We start from the raw sequence: 19,635 nt of genomic DNA, 5'->3' as shown, positions 1-19,635 counted from the left end.
ACAATTATAATATCATAGAGGAATAAGTATTTTCAGCTTGGAAAGACTGTGTTAATGAACTCTGAATTTACAACCTATCATTTATACAAAAGACTGTTATAAGTATTCTTGCTTTTTATTTCCCATTAGTTCAAAGTTTTGGCCTAATACTAGTTCTTATAGGTGCTCTGTACTATGACCTCTAAAAACCAGGCATGCAAACAGCATCAATGCTAAGAGACAATAAAGGAGATCTCTGTAGTAGTTACTGAAATTCAGTGTTACACCTTCCTTGCTTCAGGATCCATGTGATATATATCAGTCAGTGTGTACAGTCTTCAAGCTTTAAAAGGTCTTTCTAAGAACTTCTTTTTTTTTCAGAAAAGCTTCTGTGCATTACACCTATGACTCTCTATGTACGGGGATAGATAGCTAGGCCATATGAACTCACGCCTCTGCTCAACAGAGCATGGTTTTCCCTCCGAACTGTCTTATTAATAGTATGAGGTGTTTAAATAAAATGTAGTGTTACTGTTGCATTTAGTTGGAAGTTTTCTTTTTAGATCTGAAAAAAGGTATTCCTGAAAACTTTGCTTTCTCCAGCTGTATGACTTGATAAAACAGAAGAATGTTTCCTTCTTACAAACCTGCCTTACTTTTAATCTGCATGCTATTTAAACTAATTTAACATTAATCATAAAGGACACAATTCAATTAGACTTAGCATGAAATTTCTACATGCTATAATACAATTTAAAAAAACAAAACAATGTGTATCCTAAATGGTTCCACTTTTGAAAATGAAGAAAGCAAGAAGGAACTAAACAGTTTTGAAACCTGGTCAATACCATTCTTGTTATTTTCTTGCTTTGATTGTCACTTAACATCACAAAAAATATATTTTGGTGATATTATTTTTTGCTGATGCAGTTAATTTTTTCTTTTCACCTCTCAGCCAGCATTTAAATTTTGAAAAAGGTATCACTATTATCTAAAAGAGTGTGATCAAACACTGGAAAAGACAACTATGGCAGCGACACAATTCTTTTCTTAAAAAAATGAGGGAAATATTACATACTTCTGTGAGTAAGTCAGAGCAACCTGTGTATGATGAGTAGGTGTTAAAAGAGGATAATACAATGGAGATTAGCAAATATTAATTCCAGCAATGTATATTTCCAACTTTATTACCTCTGGACAGTCCCAAGTATTTGAATGTTCTCTGAAGTCACAAATAGCTAAGACTGAAAAATTCTGGATTCTCTTTAGCCATTGCACACAGACTCGACTATCTGTTACCCAAGTAAGCCAAGTAAAATAATGATCACTAAAAAAATAAAAGAAAGAGAAAAAGAGTGGTCATTAAAGAACAAAAATATAGAAGCATTGCTATGGACTGTAACCCCCATTTTGATCTGTGGAATACAAAAGCAAAACTTCTATTCTCTTAGAGATGTTTTTTGTCCTTTGTAACAATACATATACGGGCATACAAAATACAACGTTTCTAGGTAGCTTCTGACCAATCTCCAATTAAGAGATTGATAGGGTATTACATTGTTAGAAAACAATTCAGAGTTTTAAGCATTTAAAACAAGCAGACATAACCTAATTAAAAAAAATAAATTAGAAGACTTATTTGAGAGCACACTACCTTGATGCTATTGCTGCAGGAACTGGGATCTCTTTAGGACCAAATGCTTCAGCGTTAATAGTGTCTACAATAAACACTTTAACAGTAGGATTTTTAGCACCAGCCTTGAAAGAAAATGTATCATGTTATTCAAATCAGGCTCTGAAAAAATCAAATCTAGGAAAATTACAACACTTTTTGTAGGGATAAGTTACAAAATATTTATCCATTTGAGTACAACAGTACAAATGTGACCTTATAAGATCTCAGAGTAGACTCTGCACAAGTAGGATGTTATTTAACTTTGCATCATTTTATAAACAAAGAAGAAACCCTTTTGAACAGCCAAATTCAGTGCATTTCTATACTGAAAATGTAGTGCTTAATGGGAACCAGTGCTGTATTTGCAGTGTGTATCTCTGCAGTACAGTACAAAACCAAATCCTTCTTGCCGTAGGTCTGGCACTTGAAAACAGGTAAAGTTTTCAGTATCTCAAAACCCCTTGAGATCAAAATGAACTACGAAGTATGTAAATAGACTGAAGCTTTTGCAAAATAAGCAACGTCTCATAATTGAGGTACTGCAATGAAAAATAACAACTATGTAGTTAACACATTACAAAAAATAAACTGAATTAGAAAAAGTAAGGCTTGACCATACAAACATGTACTTTCGCACATGCTTTTTACTTACATGAGGAATTCTGTTTATTTTACTACAGTATTGAGCATGGCCATACCTTTTCAGAACTTGTCCCAAGTTTGTTTTTTTCCCATTAATTTAGGCCACAATGGACTTAACTATTTCAATACAAATACTTTCTATACACAGTTAATGTTACAGTTATCACATCTCAGGAAGTATGTGAAAAGAATGAGAAACATACCTTTGGGTATGGGATAATTATTTTTCTGGGATACTGGTCCTCACCAAAATATGAATATTCAATAACTGGTATGTCGGAATCATTAAATTGTACGTATGCTAAATATCTTCCACTCGGAGACCACCACAATGCATATTTTGTTGCTAGCATTTCCTCTGAGGGAAAAAAAATCACTCGATTGTTTATCAGTGTAATCTATCTTCTGATCTATTACATCATTTTACTCTTGTCAACCTAGACATATAGAAAGACTTCTACTAAACAAATAACAAGATCCAATTCTGCATCAAGATTTTGCAATGCATCTCAAAGAAAGGCCTAGAGAACTCCCAAAAAGTGTACACAAATCCCATTTGACTCAGTTGGGTTTTACATATGTGCACGTTTCATTTCTTTTTCCTTTTTTTTTTCTTTTTTTTGATGTACTGAAGTGCCAAATAATGAACCAACATTAAAACTTCCATTAAAGCTTAATGCCCAGCCACCACATATGCAGCAGAACAATGCCCAATTTGTAAAGTTCTGATATAGTTTCAGTAACTAAAGATCAGGATTTTGGTCATACAGTATGAATGCAAAATGCAGTCACTGGCAGAAAACATATTTCTAGTTTGTATAGCTACATGCACTCTTATAGATGATAATAGCTTCCTTTAAAATAAAGCCATGGCACACATTTCCAAGTGCTCTCATTTTGGTAAATCCCACAGGTATTTGTTTACTATTATAATAAGTTGAATCCTTTGGAGAATCCATCTCACCCCTTCTCCAGCTTTTGTTTCGGGAATAGCTCTCTGTACCAATTGTCACTGGGATAATCTCATCTGCAAACACATTCATCTACAAAGTTCCATTGTGTATAAATTTCCACATCTCTCTCTTTCTCTGTAACTCCCTAGATTCTTCTCCCTTCCAAGCCAAGATCTAATCCCGTCTCTCTGCCAGTGCCTCACACTCCTCTATGGCTGTAACAATGACTGTGACTCAGCCTCACTAATTCTCTTTTTTTTTATACCATTAAGTAAATCATGTTCCTTCTGTTCTACAAACCTCTTCACAGCTTGCTTGTACCCCAGTTTTCCTCTCTCACTGTTTACAGACAGGTTAACTCTGTAATCCATTCATTATGCCAATTTCCATCACTTACTACATATACTTTCAGTAATATTGTTCAACATTTTATCTCATGCTGCCTCCAACCTTTGGAAGACTTGCCTTAGGAGCACATGAGCAGTGCTTATACGTGCAGTGAGGACATGGATAAAAACAAGAAAACATGTCATAGATAGGGACTAGTTATATGAAAGAAATATGTGAAATATATGAAATATGTTATATGTGAAAGAAAAAAAATCTTCTAATTTGCATTTTTAACATTCAATTTCTGAATGCTCTTTGGCTCCTTTGTAAAAGGAGGTAGTGATTTGTATACACTTACTTAAAACTGTTTCAATATATGTGATTCCCTTCTCATCTTCCCTCTCCCCAAAATAAGAAGTCATTGCCAGTCCCTAGCAATCCTAACATGGCAGAAAACAGATGAAAGTAAGTAATCCTTAGGGCTGTAAAAACAGTGCATCATCACAGATGGTGTAGAATGGATCTAGAAAATTGCGTAATTCAGACAAAGCATTTAACATGTTAGTTGTTGCCCTTTGAGATTTACTTACCTTCATAGACCCAATCAGGAATCCCATTAAATATTTCATTCTCTTTTCCATCACCAGTTAGTTTAATTGGTGCCTCTCTTGGACTTTGTTTCAAATATATATTATTCTGATAAACGTATGCCTAAAGACAAGAATATATTTCTTATGAGTACATGCACCAAGAACAGGAGTTGTCTGAGTCAAAGATTTTGCAGTCAACGCTACTAATTATACCAACAAGAAGACATGATCAATGAATACAAAATAATAAATATTTATTTTAGTAACTCTACATTAAAAGCCTTTGCAAATTGCGCAAGAGTAAGTACTTCTGTAAATAAATTTTACATTACAGAACAAATTCTATGTTCAAATATGCCAGAATAAATCCTGAACAAATCCCTTGATCTTAATAAACTTCAGAGGATTCTGTGGCTAGCTTTGGTATGGAAAAGCATGAAAGTAAAATCTTTGAAACTCATTCAGATTGCTGTGTCTACCCTCAGGTAGACAAAGTATCCTTGTGACTTTTCCTTCTGGTGCCACCAAATTAGAAGATAAAAACAAATACAAAAAGACTCAGAAGAAAATAATCAAACTTTTCTAAATCTGTCAAAAGGCCTGTGTGATGTAAGATGAGAAAAAAATTAATCTGTTTGGGCTGGTTTGTTCTTTTTTTTTTTTTTTTTTAGTTACTAAAAGAGAGTTCTTGCAAGAAGTGCTTGCAGACCTTATGTATCTCTACATTTAAACCAAATGAACGGATTTGTGGTTAAGAAACTGAATCAGAAACATGACTTTCTTAGAAAATTATGTGTCTTGAAGCTATAAACACTAGTTAGCAACAAAAGTGTAACACTTTAACTATTTAATTATTTAAATGAATAATAAAACTCCTAAAACTCTTGAGAAACAATACAAGGGGAATTGCATAAAAACATTACAGACTATAAGTACTTTATCAGGAAAGTATTTTCACTGTTTCCTGTTTCCAGAATCTTGACAAAGAAAATAGCAATATTTCGTTTAATAGAGAGATATAATACTCTCCTCCTACCCCCCAAAAAAAAACAAACATCAAAAGAAAATATTTTCCTAATACATTTTCCATTCATATTTAGTGTATTTTCTTGGGAGTTCTCTGAAATTAATATGATGTTTAAATGTAATTTCATGCACAAATATTTAGTCAATACTGGGCCACTAGTTCTGAAACCACCAACTTGGGCTGATGCTTTGGAACAAAGAATGACTAACATTTACAAACTTGTAACTACATTCATTAGGTAATTTAAAATTATTTTAAAATACTATCAAGTAGTTATTCAAAAAATATAGGAACATTTTTTGTAATACTTAGAATCTGGTAGATGTTTCCTAGAATAAAAATTTGAGAAGAGATTTAAATATGGTATCTTTAAATCTCCATATTAAACTAACAATACTGTATGGTGTCAAAGGAAAGCACATCATTTTTCAGGCTTTGAAACTGAATTTAATCCTATATTATGTTGGTCAATGCTTGATAAGAGACTGACTAGCCAACTAAAACACACTGTAGTTGAGGAACGTGGATTCTTTTATTGAAACAGACAAGTCAACATTTATCAAGTTAAAACCATCTTTATCATTGTTGTTCAACCAAGGTTGGTACACATGGGCTTCTCAAAAATATGGCCTAACAAAGCAATAACCAAAGGCAAATAAAAGTCTTCTAGTCACATAAAGCAAAATGATTCTAGAGATTTGTTATCTTTACTGACCAATTTGTGTCCAACGGGTGACCAGGATATATACTGAATTTTATGTGGAAGCTGGTTTTCTGTTACAAAACCACTAAAAAAAGGAAAAAAGTTGAAATGGCTTTTTGCTCGCAGTGCAAATGTATCATTATACTGTACATTCATGTAAAATTCATGAAGGGCTATATTTTCTAACAGTTTTTCGTTTAATGAGCAATGCAAAATTAAAGCAGGCAGTCAGACATGCAGCAATGTGATTGCGTGCACTAGTGCTGGCAAAGGGTAACAATTCGACCCTTTGAAAATATATGCAACAGCCAAAGAAGGCAGCCTTATCTCCTCCTAAATGCCATGTAGACATCTACAGGCATTTCCTCTATTTGCAATCTGCATTATAGTCTCAGCAAGTCATTGGGAAATGTGAACTCAGCGGTCACATGGTAGTTCCCAGGATATAACATGCTGAAGCAAGCGTAACAGCAGCAGTTAGAACATTTGTTAAGGATCATAGAGCCACATGCAGTACCTCTGTACTTATATTAGTTAGTAGTAATCTGTCACCTTGAGCAAAAAGTTTCCCAAGAATGTAGCAGCTCAGTGCAGTCCCTGTTGCTCAGAGCTAAGAAGCATTTGGTCATGCTGCAACTTCTGGCATAAAAAGGTGACTGGGGAGGCAGATGGCCTCCTTCAGACTTGGGTAGAAAGCAAAAGAGGAGTGGTTTGTGGAAGATCTTGGAAAAAAGACCAAATGCCATGGGAGGAGCTGTAAGTTTTTGGGGAACCCAAGACGGACTGTTACAAGATCACTGAAGAAAATGTGAGATTTTAGGAAAGCTGAGGATTAAATTAACCAGAAAAAGGATGAATTAGAAAACAGAAGGGCAAGGAGACATCTGGTGTGAGACTGAAGTGGACTAAAGCAGCCAAGACAGGGTGGGAGAAATTTATGCAAAGAAGAAAAAAAAGATGAGAATCTTGAGCAGTCAAAGTTTTAGGGCATAGAATATAAACCAATGCAGATACCTGGATGAATAGATGAAAGGACTGTAAGATTTTCTCAGAGGCCATTTGTTTCAAAGAAATTTCTTGATTTTGCAGAAGTAATAGGTAACAGTCATTAAGCAAACAAGTAACAAATTCAAATAAAAGCTAAGCAGCGAGTAGGCACATTGCTATAGAGTTTTTCAGTGAAATGCTTCCAAACATATCACTACAGAGTATTTGCCATAGCTCTATGTAAGAAATATCAGGCCTTACCCATAAATGAGATCATAAATGTGGTATGATGCTGTATAAGAATATCTCCACAGCTGCAAAAATTAAGTAAGAAAAAAAATAGTATTATTAAACTGGAAAAGGATAATCTAATTAAAAATCATCAGCTGTCTGTTCACAGCCTTCCACTTTACTCAAGAAAAAAAAAAAAGAAAAAAAATATTTATGCTTAGTAACCACAATCAACAAAATACTGAATGAAACCAAACATTTCATTAGGCAATATATTAAAATAATTACCTTTGAATAATTGCTCTCCAGAGCCATGAAGTATTTGTCTGATGACAACACATAATTTGAAGCATTAACTTGTTTCTGAAAGATTAAGAAGTAGATTAGATTCTAGTAAACACTTTAAATAAGGAATTGATGAGTCAGTTTTTAATCTACTCACTTCTAAAGAGATACTTGAAAAAACTGCATTTTGCTATCTTTTTACTCATTGAAAAGGTACATACCATTGTGCTATTAGTCATGATAGTAGTTAGGTAGTTCAGTTCAACGTTGTAAAGAATAATATCATCTTCTGCAGACTGATGAAGATATTCATTATCTTTAAAAACAAGATAAACAGGCTGATAACTTGCACAGAAGATACTGTAGAACATTTCTGTTTATGAAAGCATTCACTGCTTTTGTCATTAATAGATTTTGAGCGAGTATCTTTTGGCATCTACATAAAAAATGTTTTTCTTCTATTGATGCCAAGGTACAGAATTATACAACTGTCTCCAGGGTTTTATGTTCTCTTATGTATCTCAGGGATTATGTTCTCAAGATCATACACTGCACACAGAATCATCTAGTTAACTTCACTATTCAATGACAGATTTTATTCTTAGTAATATCTGATCAAGAATATCAGGGACAGACACATTAGAAGACTAGTATCACAATATAAAAACTATAAAGAAAATGTTCAAGATCCTTGTTTATAATTTCACCAGCACATTCTCGTTTGTACAGGTTACAGAGATAAGAGGTGTACCATGTAACCAACACTACATAAGTGACTCTGCCCCTACTCACACAGATCCTACACGGTGAAGGTGAGTGGCTTCCAATGAGAATTGAATTTAACCTTACCTATGCTCAAGACACGAGCCATAGTTTGGCAGAGTGTGAAGATCAGAATTTTAGTTTCACATTGTTGTTTTCATTGCTTTAAATGGAGATAAGAAATTACGTATTTGGTGTAGCTAAAGACAGTCTTTAACAATTTAAAAGCAGCCTGAAACATTGTATAAGGTTTTAATTTGGAGGGAAATTAGATCACCCTCAGATATTTAGAGAACGCTTATGTGATTTGAGTAAAAGCATTTGAGGTGATCTCAGGCCCCCTTAGGAAGAGCTATTAAATTTCAACTCCCTGCTTCAGAAGGAAAGTAGGCATATGGAATGCTGTAGGCATGACTATCTATGGAATCTATGGCATGACTTTTGTGTGAGTTTTGTGACTGCTGAGAGGAAAGATAAGTTTAAGTGAGGAGGATATAAAGAGGGAAGGAGAATATCAGGTTTAGGTGATACGCTGCCTACATACTTCTGAATTCAGACAGAATTCTAACAAATGGTGACCTAATTTTTAAATCATGTAAGTGATGTCTACATACTTCAAATTGCTAACTGTGAAACCTGAACTGCTGCTAGCAACGTCCTGAAGGGCTTTAGTTCAGTTCTAAAATTGTGGGTTTAAACTAACTTGATAAGATTCTATGTGAATGGGCATTTTGTCTCTTGTCTCTACTCAGAGAATAACTGCTTGAGGCAGTGCAGAGATATGAGCGGTAGTGCTGCATGTACTAGAATGTAACCCATTCTAGCTCAAACTTTCTGGTGCTGCTGCAATTCAGTGATAACAAGAGTCGTATTTCAGCTACACACTGACACATACATCAGCAGCAATTAACTTCATGTCTACCTCTACCTTAAGGAACTTGCTTAGAAAGTCATCCTTACTTTCTATGCATTGCCTTGGAACTTGGAATTTCAGCAGTGTCTCTGCATTTCGGTAAATAAGAGACAAGAACAGCTGGGCTCACTGCAGAGTTAGATACTACTGAAAACAAGAACAGGGCCTGTAAGACAGGCTACCTCAATTATTACCAATGGTAAGTGAAGAAATGCAGTGACAAACACAAAAAAGAGAGATGCCTTGAACATGACTGACACATTGACATATTTATTTCACATGCAGCAGTAAGTATGACAGTAAAAGAAATAAATCACCAAAAGCCTCTGTAAAATGATAGTTTAGGCTTAACTCAAACATTTGTGTTGAAACATCAAATAGCGGGAATTTCTAGAATGACTGACAGAAGAGTAAGCTTGATTTTAAGTTTTGACTAGCAAATTGTTTAATTTTATATTTAGCATTCATTCAGAGTAAGTCTGGAAGAAAAGTACATTTCTTAGTCTGTATAAACCAGCCAAGACATACATATTAGAAATGCTTATGTATCTTTGAGAAAAGGTTTTACTTACCTGACACCCAATAAGGAAAAAATGTCTTATATTGAAAGTTTCCATTTAAATAATCGTCCAATGTAAGAGCTCTAGGACCATCATCTGTGTTAACAACTGAAAATAAGACAAAAAGTTTCTGTTAACACAATGCTGTGAAGTGAAATAAATAAAAAAAAAATAATGATTACTTGTCAAGTATTTCCCCTTTTCTATAATTTAAGCATCAGAGAATAGTGAGGATAGCACAATCCTGGAACCATGCAGGCAGCAGGCACAGCAGAAAGGAAAATTCTCTGTTACTGTTCTGATAAGGTTCTTCAGCCTCTGAAGGAGTCACCTTTAGGGATACAAAATTAGGAACTGGATGGATTAATTATTTTCACCCAGAAATTTTTTCAGTGAGATATATTTACTTGTAGATCCTGGGAAAACAAGAAAAGCTACTTATGTACAAAGGGCAAATTGAAGTTTTTTTAAAGCATAGGTTCTGTGAACTTGTGTGAAGCTGTGAACAGAAACAATTATTTGTCTGAACAGAGATCTACACATATTCAGCAGAGTCAAACTGTATATACATACAAATCCCTACCGCCAAATTTCATAAAAGCCTCATGAACCAGTGTTAGAAGATAGACATAAGACTTTCAAAATGATCACCATCCACATATATTTCTTAGGAGTCACACAAAAGAAAAAGACAAAGGTGCACAGGTTAAAATAATGTTGAAATGTAATGAATGACTGAGCCCAAACTTCCACTTTTTATTTAATGCTTTAAAAGAAAATTGGCAATAATTCTGGAGAGAAGACAGGTGCTCTGGTATTTGATCTCTAACCAGATTAGATAGTCACATTAAAAAATGTACAACATTGTGGCTGGTTTTGTCGCTTTTCTTTTACCACATTTCTTCCAAAAACTAAAGCACTTTAAATTAGGGAAGGGGTCCAGAACAAAAAATAAGGACAATCAGCCCAGATGAGAAGAGGTAATGCTGAAGTGCTGGCTATCTAAGTACACAGAAATGAAAAAAAAAATCATTATAGAAGTGTAATTCAAAGTAAATAATAATAATAATAGAAATTCCATAGACTTCACAAGAGAAAGATTACTCAAAACATTTAATCTTCAAAAGACACAGGTACATTTCTGAGAAAGGCCAATTTTAAAAATTTGGCAGCTTTCAAGTCTAGGCATTCTGGATTTGATGCTTTTCTCTTTTGAAGTCAAGGTGAATTTTGCCATGGTCACCAGAGGTTGAGGGGATGACCTCACACATGGTCTAGTAGATCTCTACCACTCAGAAGACAGCCAGAAACTCAACATGACTCATTGCCCTCAGGTTTCATATCATGCTCCATCACTTCCCCATTACAGCCTCTCTCAGTTAAGATCACACTCACTTCCTGGGAAATGTTTCTTCATGTTCTCTCCATAACTTTAAAATGATAATTCATATTTTCTCCAGCTACATGACTATTATTTACTGTAGAATACACATGTCAGGTTGACCACTGACACTAGCCTTGTCTGCACTAATGCAGAAGAAAGCTGTCGTGAGAAATAAAATTGAATGTCAATCCATGGGCAAAAACCTATCAGTATAAACTCTGAGCTATTACTATATGTCGAGAAAATACTCCAAAAAGTTCAATATAAAGAATTTCTCTTGTTAATCCCATGATTGTACATTACAGATCCTTGATACATTAATGACAAGTACAGAATATGGAAAACTTAAAAAAATACATAAAAAAAAATAATTCCAAAGAGGAATCCAAAGCCACTATATTTATATTTAACAATGATTACTTATCACCAACTTCCAGTTTAAATTCTCTAACTGAATGTCTATTAACTATTAGAAATCCATGGTTAAGATCTATTTCCACAGTTGTGTGTAAAGGAGCCTTAGATTTATTCCTGTTTGGTACCTTAATCTGGTAAAATTTCTCTGTTCCTTCTCTCATGTTAAGAGGAGTTTTTACTAAAAAGAAAAGCAGTATGACAAATGTCTCATCTGTCCTCTAATTTTCACAGCTCTAATTTAAACCTTTACTCTGTTCACCATCTCACCCTTACATACTTAATATTCTGTGATAATTTATTACGACTGCTAATGATTTTCAAAATGTGTCCACTTCTATCTGAATTTCTACCCATGGACTGCAAAAACCTGAACACAACTTTCACTTGATTACTTTTAGTTTTGGATGCTTGTTTCTAGGCAACTGAAGACATATAGCAATGCTTTAATTAAGAGCAGCAGCTTTAATTGTTTGCTGTAATTGTTGTTGATTCTTTTTTCTGTAACTAAAGACTAGTTCAATAATAGTGTTTGAAACCTCAGAATAGACCCTAACAAGAAAAGTACTTTACATGTCTGCATCACTATACGGATGGTAATTTGGATGGTTGTTGGTAGGCTTTGTAAGCTATTTTGCTGAATTTTATTTCTTTGTGAAATAACAAAGACGAAACCATATGCCCAAAGACAAAAAGGAAGCAAATATCAGAGCCAACCACAGAAATGAAAGGTTACCAGATTTTAACTTTGCTTTCTTCCCTTTACTGCCCCCACCATCTTGATTTTAATGGTTTGTGGTCCATTTGCATTCATTTACAGGGTGCCATTCTGTATTTCTCTTGCACATTTCAAAAAATCAGAAAACGCAGAATAATTCTGTGCACTGAATTAGTTACTTTGCTTCACAGTGTAACTTGCTTTTCATATTCCATGATCGTAATTATTCATGCATTTCAGTGTATTCCATGTACATGTATAAAATTGGTGTTAAAAGCCTTCAAGCATCTATTGTCACTGACTTTATGCAGATACCTTCTCCTTTAGTGTTCAGTTTTTTCTTGTGAGAGAGTTTAACAAAACACAGAAAACAGAACTTTTAATCATAGTAAGTGGATGACTTGACAAAAGAAAAACTGGTTAGTGTTCTGGGACAGCAACCTTGCAGGTGGTGTTGTATTCACTACACTATCACAGAACCAAGGTCTTGGTCTCAGTCCTAGGTCAACTGTGCAACAGGAACAGAAATATTGATCAGTCAGGATTTTGGCTATTAATTAAAAATAACAGAATAAAAGATGCCTGTGGTTCTGTTATTGCTTTTGAGGTACAAACAGGTCTTTTCTTTCCTGTTAATGCTGCTGAAGAACACAATTAGTTACACCAGTGTACAAGTGAAAAGAATCTGAAATGTTTAGAGTTGGGTTATCATAGCTGGGTTATCAAGGTAAGTCACAAAACACATTCCTAACTCAATGAAATGTAAAAAAACCTGTCACCAATTTCTCAGTCATTTGCAATTCATGATATTGACATTGCTCACGGTGCTCTTCTCAGACCCACAGAAATTGTGTAATAACCACTGCTAAGTATTTCTCCCCTATTTCTCTCTGAAAAAAGAAAATTATTTTCCAGTACAACAGAGGTTTTCACATTTTGATATGCTTCCATGTATAAAACAAAACCAGCTATCACATCTTGAGAGGTTTGAAGAACATGAAATTACTAGAAACTTAGCAGACAAAAACACAACCAAATTATATCTTCCAGTTCCTTCAGGATTAGAGATGACATTTTGCTTTGCTGGCATCTTCAGCAGAGATTTAGCCTGTATCTATATAATTCTCATATGCAATTAATCTTTCCACATCACCACATCCTTTCAGTAAAGCAGTAGTCAAGGTGGAATGTACAAACAACATTCCATCTCTGTAGCTACTTCCTGTCTGTCTTTGACTTGCAAGATTTATAATCACAAAATTAATTTCTATTTCTTCCTTTTGCAGCTGATCAGTAGACTATCCAAAAAGGTTTAGGCGTAAACAGATAACTGCAGCATTTGCAGTTCCATCTGAAAATACAAAGCTATAATCAAACACGTTCGACATAATTATGTGTTCCACAATTGTCTGAAATGCTCTTTCTAAGAGCATTCTGTAAAGTAAGGTAAATTCTATTTCATCCTACTGGATCTAAATGTGATGTTTGATATGATTAATTACCAAGTCACCATTCCAAGAAACTATAGACGAAAAGAATTCTTTGTAAAGGCTGAAGAAGCTCAGACCAGTGAGCTGGTATGTGATAACTTCAGAAGGAAAAAATACATTCATTTCCTCTTACAGTATCTTCTATGATCTTTAGCAACTTCTTCAGGCTGCCAACCTGATCCTCATTCTCCCCTCTCTTTGTCTCCTTGCTACTCTTTTTTATTTAGATTTCATTAAGACACTACGTCCTTTCTAAATATGCAGATTTGGTATAAGTTTGGCTTGATACCACACCTTTATCTAATAATGAAAGCTCAGATTTGACCATGCTTCAGCTAGCCAAAAAATCTGGCACCCCATCATAGGACAGTAAAAGTCACCACAATTCTGAGGTGGTTTCTCTTCACAGCACTACCTCCTGCTGTGATATAATCTATCCTCACATGATGCATAACAGAATTAACCCTAAATGCTTCACAAACCTCCATTCTTTCCCTCAACACAAATATCACACAAAGATTAACCATAGGAAAAAAAATCCCTTTAAATACTATTACTGGAATAAGAATACTGCTACTGGAATATATATATATGTATATTTTAATTACTATTTTAATTATTTTAGAGGTATTCATCCACTGTAGTGGAAGGGATGTGTAAATACTTATAATGCTCTTATTAGAGCTCTCATAGATATAAATGACCATTAGGTCAGTGCCACTCGGGCTCTAAATATCAAACCACACTCACTTGAAGCTTTACCAGAGCACTCAGCAGACCACACTGCATCAGCAGTTACCCACAGCTGGCATAATACTAGAGCAAACTTTGCACTCCTATTTTATCCAATATTGGCTTTAATTTTCAAATGCAATCTTAAATATGTACACAAACAATTCACCATATCCTACGAACAGAGAAATATTTAACTTGTAATTGGGTAGAGAACTTTTATAATTATTGTGATAGCATTGAAAACCAAGTACATGTTCACCAAGGTAGAGAAAATACTAACAGATGAGTCTTATAACAGTGAGTCTTATAATCCTTAACATAGAAAATAATATGAGGAGATCTGAGAACTACTTTTGCAGTCCTGTCTAAGAACATTATATGACATGCACAATAAAGTTAACTCAGGTGCTTTTCACTTCAAAGAGTTCATTGTGTCAACATCTGCTGGCATTTGATCATACCTTCAGGATATTTCAGCTGTCAGTACATTTCTGTATAGCAGTAAAGCCATAACAGTACTGACACAATAATCCTAAAGATGAGTTAACAAACTTTTATGAACTTTAGAAGCCACTGTAGCTGTAGACATTGTGTTTTCCACTACATTAGATTACAAATGCCTTACCTTTTGATGGAAGCAGTATAATACACATAAGTAATAAGGAAAGCAAAAGGCATATAACCACGCCAAATATTACTTTTAGCCGGGTCTGCAGGACAGAAACAAAGAATAATTACATTTCTAATATTGCCTGAAGTACACTTTAATGGCTGATAATGTAATTAAATCCTCCCATTCTCTTTAACTGTTGAAATCCCTCCAAATAACAAACAAAAAATGTCCCTGCAGTACGTTCGAAAAGACTTCCCTTTCCTTTTTCTTTAAAGCAAATACTTTCACATCAGAGCCTGGTCTTGTACAATAACTGACAGTTTAAAACAGACGTAAATGTTACCGAAAGCTGAATTGAGCTGCATACAGACCTTCATTTTCCTGCTGTATTCTAAAAGAATGCAAATTCTCTTTTCTGGGTGTTGGTCAGTGGATCTAGGAGAGGAGTTTGAGAAGGCAGTGTCTGTTTTCACAGTTGGAGGCCAAACCTCTGGCAGCCTTTTTTTTTTTTTTTTTCCTACATACTTTTGTAAACTGTGCCAAATTTCAAAGGGTTTCCATAAAATTAGAAACAGGCTTTCGGGGAAGTTCTTGAACCAGAAATGGACAGTGGGTGGCTATAGGGGTGGTGATTATACACTTCCCATCGATGTAAGCTGTAACCAACATCTGCTTACACTAACTTACGGGTTTTATGAATCAACAGTTACTTGATATGTACTGTTTTTTCTCTGAAAAGTATCTACAGTATATTTTGGCAAGCCTCACATTCTCAGGACATATTTATGACCTTATTTCTACTTTCTACTGAGAAATTAAAAGAAAATTCAGGAACACTGTTATTGTTTATCTATAATTCTTTTATGTTTACTTTCTGAAATAATAAATGATGGCATAAAAATGCAAAACAAGAAGCAAAACCACAAGTTGTTTAATGTCTTCCACATGTAAAGAGAACTACTTTTTTCCTCAGAAAACAGTAAACTTCTATGTGCTATGTAACAGAGCTTGGGCCAGTAACTATCTACTGGCTCTGTGCACATTCTGAAATAACACTTAAACCACCAATTGTATGTATTTTATTTAGCTCACTGAAATGAGGTCAGCTGAAAACAGAGAAAACTTCTCTTGAGACCACAGCGTCAAGTTACGTAAGAGAATCCTCAGCAGAGAGAAGAAACTCTCGAAAAGAGAAGTAAAAGTCCGTCGTGCTCATTAGCCTGACTTTGCACAAATATCCTTACTAACCCCTCTCAGAGCTGCTCTGGAAGATGGGGAACACGCACGGAGCCGGGACCCGACTCTTCCCCTTAACACAGATCTCGCCATCGGCGCTTCTGTGAGGAGAAAACCGCGCGGCGCCTCCTCACAGCGGCCCGCGAGGGGGGGCATAACGGCCGGGCGGGGGCGTGGAGAATAACGGTCGGCGGGGAGAAGGCACGGCACGGCACGCTGCCTCCTAGCGGCCCGGCCTCAACTGAGGCAACGCGACGTGGTCTGCGGGGGCTGCTGCCGCTGCCTTTCGTCTTGGTGGGCAGACTTTTGAAAAGAAATTCAATTTATTCGTCCGGAACAACCAGTGATGTGAAACATGCGTTATTTTTACAGAAGCTTGTGTTCTCTCAGTTCCCGTCTCTATGAGTTCTTGATACAATAGTAAAGAACAAGTTATACACGAGAACGTTTCTGAAACAGATGCATCGCGTTGACATAAGCCGTGCAGGAAAAAAGGCTGAGAAGAACAAAATACATTGTTTCTGAGACGCTGTATATAAAGGTCTGAACTGAGCTCAACCACAGTAGTGTTTCCTAACAAGATAAAACCACAGCGACTCACAATTTCCAAAACAGAAATGGATTGCAACAAAAGATATTTTTCTCCATGTAACTCATGCTCATTATTCATATTTCCAAACTGTTATTTCCTAGCATTCTGTGGTTAATGCCGTATGTATTTGCAATAACACAGTTCACAGTGTTATTGCATTCCTTTTTTTTCCTACCAGCACTGGTAATTTCTAACAACCAGAACATCACAAAATGGCAAATGCAAGTTTTGATCAGGCTAGTTTTCATTTCCAAACATGCAGCTTCCTCTAAGGAATGAACATTTAGAGAATGCCTCAAAGGAAATGATTCAAACTCACATGATCCAAATGACTTTGGTAAGTGACTATATGCTGCATAGTACTTATTTTTGTACTTTGGAAGTCTAAAGACACATGCTTCAGTAAGATTCACAAACATTGCAGCATTAGAAAAAAAACAAAATTCACCTGGCAGAGAATGAACCTTACAAGCTCCATACATCTTCTGCTCCTGACATCCTTCTCTGGACTGTTTATACCAGTACATGCAAAGAAGCAAATACCAATTCTTTCAATAGCTAAAGCTCTTCCTAACTTCTGAAAAATCAAAACCACATAAGGCAAGATAGAAGTAAAAGTGGAAAAAAAGATACAATAAGGAATCAGTTGGAGAAATGGAGGAAGAAGCCAATTATGGAACACAAAACATCCAGTTTGTACAGCAACTATCCAGCCAGTTATGCAACTACTCTAAGTTACTGAAATATTTACATTTCCCAGATGAGGAAATGTCAATTTACAGACGTAGGTTGTGCATGATATCAGACCAAAAGTAGACAGAATAATGAAAAGACAACTAAAGTTGAAGCAGTTAAGTAGCCATGCACACAGCTAGACAAATCCCTGGTGACTAATAGTTTTTCTTCTTTCCACATTTATGAACTAATAAAAGATGTAAGCAGAAAATGCAATCAGGATTTGTCACAGTCCCTGGAGGACTTTGAGTCCATAAAGGCAATAAATGCAGAAGCAGCTAGCAGATAAAACATGGCAATTTAGCCTGTTTTTTTATAACTTCACACTTCCTGGATGAGCAATATAGGCACGTTTTACAACCCCATTCAGAGACAATAACTTGAAGTGGAAATCCTTATCCTACAAGCCAGCAGGATTCATTTGAGGTTCATTACACATTATGCTGAAGTGAGATTGTGTAAACACCCCTTAAGCTTTGGTGACAATGTAGCTGAGTCACACTAGGAACTGGGAATGTAACAGCAGCACACAAGTGGACTACAAGAAGCCCAGGCATATTTTTGATACAGCCCTGTTGAACTCAACTATAAAAGAACAAAGAAATGCTGTTGCATAAGCTCTTGTTGCTTCAACAAAGAGAAGTACCAAAAGATCTACTCAGCGTGAAAAATTATTAATAGAGGACCCAGCAGCATATATCTAATGATATATCTTACCAGGGTTTCACACTTCTTCAAAGTATTGAATAAATGACTTCAGATACTTTGAAGTGCTATATACTATGTCTTATGTTACATTTACTTTCTAAACATCTCACAAGACTTTTCTGATTTAAAAGTATCATTCAAAGAACCATACCAACTCATTAATACAGATATCCAATGATCTGGATGATAATTATTTGCCAAGAGAAATTATTCTGATAATTAATTCTTAGTATACTTCATAGCATCTTATTTGTTGGGTACAGATCACATTAACAAAATAAATCTTAAATCATAATGTGTGTGATCTCCAACATTTTTAAACAGTAAGATTCGCAGATCAATGTGTAAAAAATGTAAAATGTGGCCTGCAGTTAGTGCTGAATTAAATTTATATTTTGTGACCAAAGTCACAAAAAGCTTCAATATTAAACAAAATATTACAGTACAAGAAAGAGAATAACTTGTTTCGAAGAACAAGATGAGAGAAATGGTTTCATTAAAAAAATATCTAACACTAAACAAAGAAATTGGAGATTTCATATTTGTTCTGCACTGCACAAAACTTAAAGGTAGGAATAACATTATATTAAGATATATACAATAAAATACTCATATGCTATGAACTGTTTACACTCCCTACCTCCCACTGGATTTTCCTGTTTGTTATATCATTCAAAGATACCTGTGGAATCACTGTGTCTTGAAAGATCTTTGCGTGTATAATCTCTGAACTCTCACTACACCTACTACACCTGACACCATTTTTTTTTTCCAGCCTAAGGTAGTAGTTTATTAATATAAATCACTGTAGTGGAATAATTTCAACCTATAAACTAGCTACAATTTCTGTAGTTTAAGCAAATGGTAATTAACAAAACTACTACAGTGAAAACTCTCAGATGCATATTCATTTTATAACACTATAATCTGTTTATAAGTAGCTATTCCTAAAATGACCCATATCAGTTAGATCATATCTGAAATGTGCCACTCTTCCCAGTCAGAAATGAGACACCTCCCCCCCCCCCCCCCCCCCCCCCAATAAAATCTGATTGGAAAAAATTAACCTAGCATTTCTATTCCTATTAAGAATGTAGATCAATTACAGATCTAGGTGTAATAAAATTCTTTTTGCTGGGTTCTATTTTTCAGCTAAGTTGTACTTAGAAACTTTTACCTGGGTTTACTGAAGTGTTTACGTGCCCATTCCAGTAAACATACCACATTATCCTGAATTTACAGAGTTGACTGTTGTAACAACAAACAGACCCTCCATGCTTCAGTATCTTACTTGCAAATAGGAGAAAATAAAATCTGTCAATTAGATAATTATGGAGACACGTGATGCTATTTTTTACAGTCAGAATACCATT

General features: G+C 35.0%; 1 protein-coding gene across 2 annotated transcripts in view; it reads right to left on the bottom strand.

Annotated features, from left to right (window-relative positions):
* Positions 1-18,876, bottom strand: part of LOC121072170 (fibroblast activation protein alpha) — a 43,335-nt gene extending 24,459 nt beyond the window's left edge. Inside the window, exons 1-11 of one of the 2 annotated variants that reach the window (XM_040561505.1) lie at positions 16,240-18,876; positions 15,004-15,088; positions 9,650-9,745; positions 7,624-7,718; positions 7,406-7,480; positions 7,148-7,200; positions 5,912-5,984; positions 4,170-4,290; positions 2,500-2,654; positions 1,634-1,737; positions 1,171-1,306 (exon numbers count right to left, since the gene is read on the bottom strand). In XM_040561505.1, the coding sequence (XP_040417439.1) occupies positions 1,171-1,306; positions 1,634-1,737; positions 2,500-2,654; positions 4,170-4,290; positions 5,912-5,984; positions 7,148-7,200; positions 7,406-7,480; positions 7,624-7,718; positions 9,650-9,745; positions 15,004-15,088; positions 16,240-16,383 (1,137 nt within the window). In that variant the 5' untranslated portion in view covers positions 16,384-18,876. Of the gene's footprint in view, positions 1-1,170; positions 1,307-1,633; positions 1,738-2,499; positions 2,655-4,169; positions 4,291-5,911; positions 5,985-7,147; positions 7,201-7,405; positions 7,481-7,623; positions 7,719-9,649; positions 9,746-15,003; positions 15,089-15,362; positions 16,019-16,239 lie in introns of those variants that run through there. The other variant, XM_040561506.1, reaches the window with a different exon arrangement.
* Positions 18,877-19,635: the final 759 nt, after the last annotated feature.

This window comes from Cygnus olor, chromosome 6 (assembly GCF_009769625.2).
Source record: "Cygnus olor isolate bCygOlo1 chromosome 6, bCygOlo1.pri.v2, whole genome shotgun sequence".
In the NCBI taxonomy this organism is placed as follows: domain Eukaryota; kingdom Metazoa; phylum Chordata; class Aves; order Anseriformes; family Anatidae; genus Cygnus; species Cygnus olor.
This window is presented reverse-complemented; position numbering and strand designations above follow the sequence as displayed.